This window comes from Phasianus colchicus, chromosome 1 (genome assembly GCF_987193195.1).
Source record: "Phasianus colchicus chromosome 1, bPhaCol1.hap1.1, whole genome shotgun sequence".
Taxonomy (NCBI): Eukaryota; Metazoa; Chordata; class Aves; order Galliformes; family Phasianidae; genus Phasianus; species Phasianus colchicus.
In genome coordinates, this window is record NC_143436.1 from 51,896,930 (window position 1) to 51,907,979 (window position 11,050).

Sequence of the window (11,050 nt, forward strand, 5' to 3'; positions counted from 1 at the left end):
AGGAGAATGAGGAAATAGAATGTTGGAGAATGGAACAGAAAACCTGCTTGGAAGATCTCTGCTTGGAGTGAGACTCAAGGAAATGCATATCCATTTTTGCTGCCTCTGATTCCCCATTTGTTAGCGTGGGGGTAGCAGAAGGTAACCTCCTACTGTTGTTAGGAGTAGGGATAGAAGCCCAACTCCTGGCTGTGGCCTGGGGGCTGATGTATTATACATCTGGGTAAGCCAAAACCAACAGAGGGAGAGGAAGATCTGCCAAGTCACAGTGAGAAGAGCCTAGAAGGCCTTAAGGACCACCAGGGGGAGCATTGATGAAGTCATTCTCTGCACAGCTTCTAACTGGAAAAGATACTCTACTGATAACATGCACTTGGGATTGAAGTGTTGAGAGAGGCACTCGAGGAGGTGAGCAGTTTAACCTGTTCTCACTCCATCTCCAACTTGCTGTCTTATCTATAGTGAATTGAAGAGATGTAGTTACAAAACACAAGTATTGAAAAAAAAAATGCCTTCAGAGCCCGGATTTTGCAGAGGTACAGTTTGGCTTTAAAGAACAGCAGGAGGGAAAAGAAGAAAAATCCTATTGCTAAGGCATTTTTCTCAGGCAGCCAAGCATGGTTTGAGCAGAGACCAGAGACATGATACGAGGAATCCTGGAGTGGATCGGGGAGCCCAGATGCAGCAAATCCCTGAGCCCGACTGTCAAACACATCCCTGCATTGCGGTGACGATGAAGTGTGTGACTTAGCAAAGCATTTACTGGGGATGTGTAGTTCTGCAGCAGCCTGGGGAGCTCAGAGATGCAGCCTTGTGCAGTCTCTCCTCCTGACGCAGCATGGGGAGGAGGCATTCCCACTGCAGGGTGTCCCGGTGCATTGTGCACGTGCTCTCGGCTTGTGCTTGGCAGCTCGGTGAGCTGAATAGACACTTTTTGGCCTGGAATTGAAAATCCCATGTTGCCAGCATTCCTGGTTTGGCTGCAACTGCCTCAGGTTCCCTTGGAAACTTTAGTGCTGGCTCCAATCCAGACTGCGAAATGGCAGGAGCAGTGGCTCTGCCTCCAGCCTGGCCGCTCATCCTTCTTTGCTTGCTGTGGATCCAGTGCCAGGGCACAGCAAGCATAGGGCTAGGAGTAAAAAGGGAACTGAAACCCAGGTGGAAGTATAGAGTTGTGTGTGTATTTCTCAAGGGTCGTCCCAGCCTTTTGTGCGCCCTAGCATGGTGTGGCAGATTTTGTGCCTAGGGACAACTCGGGGATAGTGTGGGCTGGGTACTGTTCCCAATAGACTCAAAGTGTCATTGAGTATTTAACTCTGTGATTGAGGGCTGTGCCGTGCTCCTCACTCTCAGTGCCAGGAGCAAAACAGCTGAGTTCTGTAAGCCTGGATCTCACTTTTGAAGTGCAGTCCCCTGCAGCAGCTGCTAGAGGCAGCCAGAGCCTTTGTTCACCCGCTAATCCTTCTCCCGTTTCCACTTTTCCTCTCTGAAGAGGGAAAATGTCACAAAACAAGTTGAAGGTGAGTGGGTAGGGTGTGAGCATGTGCTTGGCTGAAACTGGGAAAGGTTCTGTCTGCTGGGCAGGGCTGAACATGCAGTGTGACTCAGTGTCCCAGGCTCCATGTTGTAAGCTGTTGGCCATGTTTGACCTCCTGGCTTATGGAGTGGTAGAGGCAGTGTGGCGATGAGGCAGAGACCATAGAATGATGGAGTACTCTGAGTTGGAAAGGACCCATAAGGATCATCAAGTCTAATTCCTGGTTGTACACAGGACCACTCAATCAAATCAGACCCTTTGTCTGAGAGCCCTGTCCAGGTGCTTCTTTACTCTGGCAAACTCAAGGCCATGACCGTTGCCCTGGGGAGCCTGTTCCAGCCCTGTGATGAAGAACTTTTTCATGCTATCCAACCTGAAACCCCTGAAAAACAGAAGGGAATCCAGTAAGTAACTGGTTACAGCAGCCTGCATTTGGGCCATGCTTTGACTTTGGACTCATCTTTGGGCTCAGAGACCAATTAGCTCCGGTGATCCTCACCCATCCATTTGCTGGTGGGCACTGGGCTTTCTCCATCTCTCCCTGATCTGGTTCCTTGGGGAGCTGTGTCTCCATCAGAGCCATTGAGGAAAGATTCACACCCCTTTCCTAATGAGACAGAGTGAGTAATAGAGATGTTCCTCAGGGACAGTGTTGTAAGCGGTGCTACACGCATGGTCAGGACCAGAGAGCAGGTTTCCACTAGCTTCTCCCTGCTATTGTGCAGCAGACACTGATGCATGTCCCATCTTGACAGCAGAGATAACCTATCTGTGTGGTGGTGGGAGCTTATGTCACAGCTGCAGCCACCATTCCTCGCATTGTTCTTATCAAATCTCCTGGCTTGCCGAGTCTTTGTTGCACGCTGGATAGCAGTGTGTTTGGTTCTCCATACGATAAGATTTGTCTGGTGTGACTCGTGTCCCAAGCATTTTGCTTGTAGTCCTCTTCCCCCTCTTGGGAGCAAGTGATCTCTGTCCAGGAATTGGACTGCGACTGTGTCTGCTTCGAGGCAGGATGGGCTGCAGAGGGGAGCAGTGCAGAGCAGCCCAGAGATGCGCAGCCTGGCTCTGCTAGCAGTAATGGGGAAAATAACAGCAGCAGAAGGAGACATGGGCTGGAGGGAAGGGAGCCAGAGAGAGCAAACGACGCAGCATGACCACTGAGAACGCAAAATAAACATCCTCTGTGGCCAAGCAAGGGCTTTTATAAACTACTGACCATCTTGGCGGCTGCATGAGAAGGGTCAGAAATGGGAATAAAGGCTCATGGGAGCATCAAGAGAAGGGACAGCATTCCATATGGGACTGATCAGCCGAACAACATGTCCTCAAGTGCATGACATGTCCCTCAGTGCTTAGTATAGCCCTAGAAAGGGAGATTCAGTGTCCCAGCTGCTGCTGATCACCCTGTGGTACTGTGCAAGTGCTCCCTGACCCTGCAGGTCAGCTGCTGGCTTTGAGAGCTTTGAGAGCTCTAAGCGAGGCTGTGGCCGTAGTTCTCCTCATGCCTGCATGAGTGGAGTCTCTGCACTGTTCCCTAGAGTTCCTGCAGTGCTTTTGGGTCTGTCTTATCTCTCCTCCACGTGGCTTGCTCTGGAGGTCCATCTGTGCATTTCTGGTGCCCTTTGCTCTGATAGCAGGGAGGGCAGGAACAGGGAGCGTCAGTTCTGTGGGCCTGGGCTTTTCTTAGGTCTGCTTTAGATGCTTGCAGTTCTCTCTTTAGAAGCCCATTTCCCACACTGAGTCACTCATTTTGGGATTTTGCTTCCCTTTTTTTAGAGCTTTTCTTCTCCATTTCCATCTGGTTTGGTTTTTACTGTTTCATTTCGCAGGACCATCAAAGGGAATGCATTCTAGTTAATTTCAGAGCAGCAGAAGCAGATAGTTTCAACTTGACAGCTCCTTCCTCTGCAGACCTCAGCCACAGCTTTGGATCCAAAGCCCCTCCAGACCCTCTCAAAGCTGATGGGGTAAGGTGGCTTGCTGCTTCCTGGCACATACGAGAGGTGTGAGGGTTTAGCAATGTGAGCATAGGAGGGAGACTTTTTTCTTTCCTTCTTTCCAGCCCATGAGCTGTTAATTCTTGTGGCTTTTCATAACTTGCTATTGCTCCATTAGCATTTCTTTCTCTCTCTCTTTCCTCTTTTTTTTTTTTTTTTTTTCCAGTGGATGAGCCACTCTTGGCATCACTCCTCATGCGTGTGACTCAGACAGATTCTGCTTGTCTGAAGGATTCCTGCAAATCCTCAGAGGTGTCCAACCCGCCTCGGCACAGTGCTGGAACCTGTGAGAAAGGCGCTGGGAGTGAGCGGTGTGGCACCAGCAGCCTTGTTCTATGGCACTGGGCATGGAGGCTCTGCCTGCATCCTCACTGCATGCCCTGGCTGTGGTGTGGGGCTGGACCCCAGCATTGCTGCTCTGAGCTTGATGGAAGGAGGTCTCCATAGACATTTTGTGTATGGCGCAATTCTGCTTTTCTCTTCTGCTTGTTCAAGTTCTAGCCAGCTGGCCTCATGCTGTCTCTGCTGTGGGAAATGATCCCCTTGAATTCAGAGAAGTTGGGCTTGGGGCATCTTGGAAGTCCCCTTGTTTCCATTGTTGGAAGGAGACCATTCATTTTTAATGCCTCTAGTTTTCCCATGTGCAAGATGAGGAGCCTGCCATCTTCCTTATTCAGTGGTGAAAGAAAGCTGTTTGGGATCATAATCTTTTGGCATAAAATGCACATGGAACACAAGACCTCATGAAGCCGATTCTCTGTAGAGAGCTCTATGGAAGAGACTTTACCTGTTTTGCTAATATCTCATCCAGCAAAGCAGGGAGATCCCAAAAAATATGAGAGTGAAAAAAGCCATGAGCTTTCTACACATCTTCTCCTTTGCCATTATTGAGGAAAGTTTTTAACAAACGCATTTTTATCTCCAGGCATGTTTTTCAAAGCCTTTCCCACAACCAACATTCCTGACATGCCCCATGAGGGAAAGAATTAGAGAAATGAAGGCTGGAAATGGAACGGGGTGGCATGTAATCAGTCCTCTGACCTCTTTTCCATACATTCTGCCAGTTCTCCTGCTCCTCGGGCAAGCTGAGGACCCATAGCACATGACTCATCTGGTTGCTTGAGTTGGTGTCTGGTGTTATGAGCCAACTTCCATGCATGCAAGCTTCTTTCCTCCTCTCCCCTTCCACGACTCATACTCCACAAAAATGCTGCCACAGACTTCATTGCTTCCCAAGGGGGATATCCCCTTGAAAAGCAGAAGGCTGTAACTCGGTCCTGGGGATTGAAACCATCCATCAGAGCACATTTGAACTCCCCATGGAGATGAGAGATGTCAGTCACTGTGGCACCTTTCTGATATGACAGGGAAAGAGATGGAGGGCAAAGCTACAGCCCTTCGCTCTGCTCTTAATCTGCTCCACTGTTTCAGTTCTGGTTCCCCTTTTCCCTCCTATATTAGAATTGTTTAATCTGGAGAGGAGGTGGCTCAGGGGAGACCTTATCACTCTCTACAACCAAGCTGGAAGGAGGCTGTGGCAAGGTAGAGGTCAGTCTCTATTTCCAAGGTAACAGTAATAGAATGAGAGGTGATGGCCTCAAGTTGCTCCAGAGGAGGTTCAGGTTGGATATTGGGGAAAATTTCTTCTCAGGATGAGTGGTGCTGCAGTGGCACAGGCTGCCCAGGGAGGTGGTGGAGTCACCCTCCTTGGAGGTGTTTCAGAACCATGTGGATGTGGCACTGAGGGACGTGGTCAGTGGGCATGGTGGGGATGGGCTGACAGTAATTTCCTGCTGCCCTAGCTCTGCAGAAAAGTTGTTAGTTTTTTTTAGTTTAATGTTTTTTTTTTGGTTTTTTTTTTTGGGGGGGGGGGGGGAAATTTTAGCTCTTCAGCTAGCTGTGTCCCTCCTCCTCTGCATTTCCCACAACCCTAGGAAGAAAAACTACATTGTACAGCTAAAGGGAGGTGATGCTGGTAGGTCTCCTACCAAATGTTGATGTTCTCTAATCCCAAATTTCCAGGTTCAGAGTGTGGATGCTACTTTCATAGTGCCCAGAGGGGCGCAAGGTGATGCACACCCAGGGAGCTGGGGTATGCGGTGTGGCAGGGCTTTACACCTTGTCTTCCAATCCTTTGTTCTTTCCCATTTTAGTGGAGGATTCGAGTCCTTCTGTAGAAGACCCATCCAGTTAAGAAGCAGGTTAGTGCTCATAGGCACACTAGTTTCCTTATGCTTATCAATGCCTTGGCTCCTGTATTTCCTGGACAATCCTCTTCTGTACACACCCTCCAGATCCACAGACCTGCTTATCCAGTCTTCTGCTTACCTCACTGCTTGCTGAGGTAGGTACGTTTTGTTCTCGCTGTCTTCCTCCATTAGGAAGCTGGCTGGCTGACAAAGCTTAGGGATAGGTTGGGTGAAGGTTGTGGCATTATCTGATGAGAGGCAAACCAAAGTCTCCCTGGTGCAGGATGATTTCAATTTTTTTTTTTTTTTTTTTTTTTTTTTTTTTGTGACTGGGGGAGATAGAGGTGAAATCCTGGGCTAAGCTTCTTGAAATCCACCCCGCAGCCCTCTAAGGCAGGAGACTTCATAAAAAGGGGGAAACTGAAGCAGAAATGAGCCCTTGGTGAGGACTAGAGGGAGGAAATGTTACTGGAGCCTGAATGAGGTCAGAGAACATGGTTTAAATCAGGTCACTGCTTGATATTTATTGTGTAGGGTTTTTCTTTTTTCCTTACTCTCTCCCTGAAATCCTTCCCCAGAGGCTATTCAAGGAAATAAATAGCCAGTGGAAAGGGACAATAGCTTGCTGTGGAGTACAAATTATATGAAGCAGTAGGAAATAATAGCAGAGTGAGCAGCTGCTGCTCCGAGAAGGAATGCGTGCTCTCTCCAGCTCCTCTTTGCCTTGAACGGGTGCCGATCCTGGTCTGCAGCACAGACTCCTTGGTGCCTCGGATGCAGATCCTGGCAGCCCATTGGGGAGGGAAGCGTTGGTTCTGGCATACAGTGTGGCTGCTTTGTGGTAGTGGTGGTGGCAATAGGTACTGCTGTCAGAGGTCACCCCGAGTGCTCTGAGCCCCCGTGGGTGCTCTTGGTGGCCTGATGCCTCCCCAGGGCTAGAGGGAAGGCCAGGAAGGAGTGTTAACCCCAAGCCCTACCTTTTGGGACTGTCTTTCTCTTCAGGAACATGGCAAGGCCTCTTCCAGCTCCAGCGGGGTCAAAGTGGCCATCCCACATCAGTGTAGGCAGCTGCTCTCCAGCCAGGGTTGCCACAGGATGGACCTTCATGTCAGGGGCTTGTATCCCTATTGTAGGATGATCTCTTTAGGGGTGAAAGCTTCCTTGGTCCCTTGCACTGGTGACCACCAGCTTCCACATCCATTCTTTATGTTTTCCTCACTGTATAGCACCTTCACCTCCTTTGCAGATGCTCTGTATCCAGATTTCCATCACATCACCATTTCCCTAGGCTTGCGATGTTTTTGGGGAAATAACCAACCTGCCTCCTTCCCCCTCCAGTCATCCCAGTCATCACCTCCTATCACACCGGAGGATTTCAGCCTTTCTAGGGTTCCCTTCCTACGTGGGGAGCACACCCCATTGCATGAGCCAGACCATCTGCACACAGCTGGCTCCTGACCATGCAGAGGTTACAGACGAAGGAAGTCGCCAGCACTGGCAGAATTGCTACCGGGTTTCCCACTATTGTTCCCAGTGGCAAATGGCAAAGGGGTGAATGCCCCTGCTGAGCATTTGCAGGAAAGGGGTTACTGTTATCTCGAAGAAATCTCACAGCCCCTCTCCTCTTTCCTGCCTGTCTCCCTGCCTGTGTATATTCTCACATCCGCAGCTCTGCACACAACTCTGCACAAGTGGTTTTCCCCATCCCTGGGATACGTGCTGCTCTCCCTCGTGGGCAGCCTCACCCTCTGCCAGGGAGATCAGTGGGCAACGATGAAGGCAATGTGAACATGTGTGTGTGTGTGGGACGCACTGCAGCGTGATGGCAAACAGACCTAATGCTGGAAACCACTGTCTGTACGCAACCACCCCCATCACCTGCTCCTGCAGATCAAAGTTCAGCCCTGGGGAGTTTCACAAGCAACTTCAGCGACCTCAACAGTAAATAAATTGCCAGAGCCTGTTGGGCTTTATGACCCACTGGTCACAGATAAATAGGAAGTACCTCCAGGGTAGGAGTGCTTATCAGCCTTTATCTCTTGTCATGTCAGGAGCCTTTGGGGGAGGGTAAGGAACTGCCTCCCAGCTGCTCTCTGCATGGATGGGGCTTGAGAGTAATTGAGGGGTTGCTGCTCTCCTTGCTTTTCTTCTGACTTCTGCATTCTGGAAATACAGCACCACCACCAACTACCAAATCTGAGGAACTGTCTAGTGACTTGTAGCCCACCTCTGGCAAGGATACCAGTGGAGTGACGCTCCCCATTTCTGTTTCTCACGGTTATAGAGGATGGGACTATCAAACCTGCTGTGCTTGGCTCCTGAATCTCAAAGGTTTAGGATTCAGTACAACTTGAATGGGAGATTGCAGAAAGCTCCCACATATTGCTGGTGCAATCCATGAGCTGGAGATGAATCTAGAGCCACAAGAAAGAAAGGAGTTGGGAAGCTTTTTATTTGGCTGAGCTGTTATAGCAAGAATAGAAATGAATGCAGTGGTCAGACCTCCATGGCAAGCTAGGGAGCTGCTTGTCCTACATGGTGGCTGGAGTAGCGCCACTAAGGGCCATGTGCACTGGTGCCTCCATACGGAATTCAACAAAGAGGCTGGTACCTGGGGAAAGGTATGTGCATGACTCAGAGTTTTCTAATGTGTTAATATATAATCCACAGGGAAGTGAAGTGATGTGAGGTCATCTATATGAAGCATTTCTGAGCTAAACTGCTGGTAGTTCTCTGCCTGCTGACTGCCCTCCAAGGAAGATGGCTGTAAGGGCTTCTGCTCCTGCCTGCTATTGCCCAGGGTGGTCAGGCTGGCATGCAGTCAGCAAGGCTGTATGAGGGGTGGGAAAAGGCACGAAGACCTCCACTCTCACTCCTTGTATTTTTTGGGCTGTGAGCGGTGCTGTCCACCAAATGGGGGGGTTGGACCACTCTACTTAAATCCTCTTCATTCTGCTGTTCTTGAACTCTATCTTTCCTTGTGCTGAGGGCAAGCCTGTTATCAACTCCTCTCTTTTCTCATTCTTTGTCACTTGCTGCCTGCACTTAGCCCACTCTTCCCCTTATTGAGAAGCCCATGATTTTAGGCCATGAGAGGAACCTCTGCTGAGAACAGTAGATGTTCTACTGGCTGGGACACCTTCTCCAAGCAGTGCGGTGGCAGGGGAGGAATGGAGGATGGAAATCCACAGACCCCTTTTTTTCTCTGCCTCAGGGAATGTTTGAAATGTTCAACCTGGATTGGAAGGTTGGGGGCACCATGAAGATAAAAGGCCATATATCTGAGGATGCTGATAGGTAAGTACAAAGAAACCACCTCAACTCACTGAAGCTGAAGGTGAGTTTGTGAGCAGGAGGTGTCAAACATTTTCACAGCTGATGGAGGTTTTGGGGGCAGGACTGTGTATTGGATCTTAGCTCTTCCAAGACCCTGTTGCTCATGCAGCTGACCTTCCTCTTACTCACCCACAGGTTTGCCATCAATCTTGGTTGCAAATCCTCAGATCTGGCACTTCATTTCAACCCCCGTTTCAATGAGTCCGTCATCGTCTGCAACTCCTTGTGCTCTGACAACTGGCAGCAGGAGCAACGCGATAAACATTTCAGTTTCCGTAAGGGCTCCAGTGTCAAGGTGAGGGCTCTGTGCTGGTGTGGGGTTGTGGAATGGTGAGAGATACCATGGTTAGGAGGCTCCTGTACCCCATATCCTCCCACTTGCCTGCCCAGTGCCTCTTTTTCTCTTCACTGCTCCCTCATCTTCTGGCTTTTTCGTCCTGATTGCTATTTCCTTTCCTTCAAATCAACAGTGGAACTCTGTGTGACCCTTCTCTTTTTCAGGCTTTACAACTGCTTCCAGCCCAGGGACATGTGTGAAAGCAAAGGAGGTCTCCAAGAAGCAGGATCTTGCTGCTCTTAACCTTATTTATTTCTCTCTCTAATTGCCTCCTATGTAAACACAGGTTTTAAGCCAGAACTGGGCTGGGAGCAGTGTGGTTCCCTATCTTCTCTGGTCCTCAAATACTCTTCTGTCCTAACTACATTTGGATCCACACTGACAATGTGTCCTTTCTCTCCTCCTGCCGGGGATGCTGTGTCACTCTGTCCTGTGTCCCAAGATGCTACTAGGGCTGTGTTTAGGAGTAGACCACTTACTACAGCTGTGGAGAAGAGTATTATTTCATATGGCTGAATGTTGGGGAAGCAGTGGAAAGGTGACAGCTTTGAGAAGTCCCTTTCATTTGCGATGATCAGTGATGAGTCCCTGTTCTGTCTGTTTGAGCACGTTTATGGCTAACACTCCTTTTTTCCTGGTTGTAATGAGGGCAATAAAGTATTCTTCTCTGATCAAATCTAAGCCATATGGTATATTTAGCAGAGGCAGCACTTAGGTTTATCTGCTCCAAGTTTACAACCTGAGTAGCTGAAACAGCCCCGGGAGAGATCCTGTCCCCAGGTCACAGTCCGATTGCCAGCTCAGATCCTCAGTACCAATGGCTCATTTCCTGCAACTCCCCCAGCACAGCTTCCAGACCAGGTCTGACCCTCATGTGTAGCATTATGCCTTTGGAATGGATGCTTACCTTTCCTTCTTCCCTCCATTTCCTGCTCTCCCTTCCTCCCTCTCTTCCTTCCTTCCTCCCTCCCTCCTCACAGATCACCATTGAATTCCTGGGTGACAAATTTCTGGTGAAACTACCAGATGGGCATGAAGTGGAGTTCCCCAACCGGCATGGCTATGACAAGATCAGCTACTTGAACATTCATGGAGGATTCAAGGTCACCTCCTTCAAGGTGGAGTGATGAGTTCCGCTTCCTAGTGCTAATAAAAACCCAGCTGGGACTGCTTGCTCCAGCTGCTCTGGCTTCTGTGAGGTCTCTGGCTCTGTGGCTCTATGAAAGATGCTGGCAAAGACCGAGCTTTGTCCACTAGCAGGAAAGGAAATAGCTCCTAAATAAGGCCAGGTGCTTTTCTGGTTCAGATCAGGATGTGGGGTTGAGCAGTGCACAGGGCCAAACACACTGGAGGTGGAGTTTGGGAGGAGGAGAAAAAGGAAGAGGAAGATAGGATATGATTGCTCAGGGAATGCTTGCTGAGCCTTGTCACAATGCACCATTTCTTCTTGCACCCACATTTTTAGGAGGGGGTGGGAGGAAGGGGAACAAAAGCACTGATGTGAGAAATGTGGCATTTGGTGCCACAAAAGTGCATAATTAAACATTAGGTTTGGGAACCTCAGGGCATGGCTTCACCATTTCCTCTTGGCTGCTTGCTCTGATAGGTAGAAGAAAGGGCTGTGTGCCCTCCTGCTGGTATAGTGCCAGGC

General features: G+C 49.5%; 1 protein-coding gene across 8 annotated transcripts; it reads left to right on the top strand.

The window, feature by feature from the left end:
• Nucleotides 1–3,357: 3,357 nt before the first annotated feature.
• On the top strand, nt 3,358–10,594 carry LGALS2 (galectin 2). 8 transcript variants are annotated; one of them, XM_031600128.2, is made up of 6 exons: nt 4,903–5,085; nt 5,691–5,738; nt 5,832–5,881; nt 8,941–9,023; nt 9,198–9,357; nt 10,380–10,594. In XM_031600128.2, exons 4-6 carry the CDS (start codon nt 8,944–8,946, stop codon nt 10,524–10,526), a joined length of 387 nt encoding a protein of 128 aa, XP_031455988.1. In that variant the 5' UTR covers nt 4,903–5,085; nt 5,691–5,738; nt 5,832–5,881; nt 8,941–8,943; the 3' UTR covers nt 10,527–10,594. The 8 variants fall into 8 exon arrangements, with proteins under 8 accessions (XP_031455990.1, XP_031455988.1, XP_031455991.1 ...); XM_090142570.1 differs by having other exon boundaries at nt 4,945–5,079; XM_031600126.2 differs by lacking the exon at nt 5,832–5,881 and having other exon boundaries at nt 4,961–5,085.
• Nucleotides 10,595–11,050: the final 456 nt, after the last annotated feature.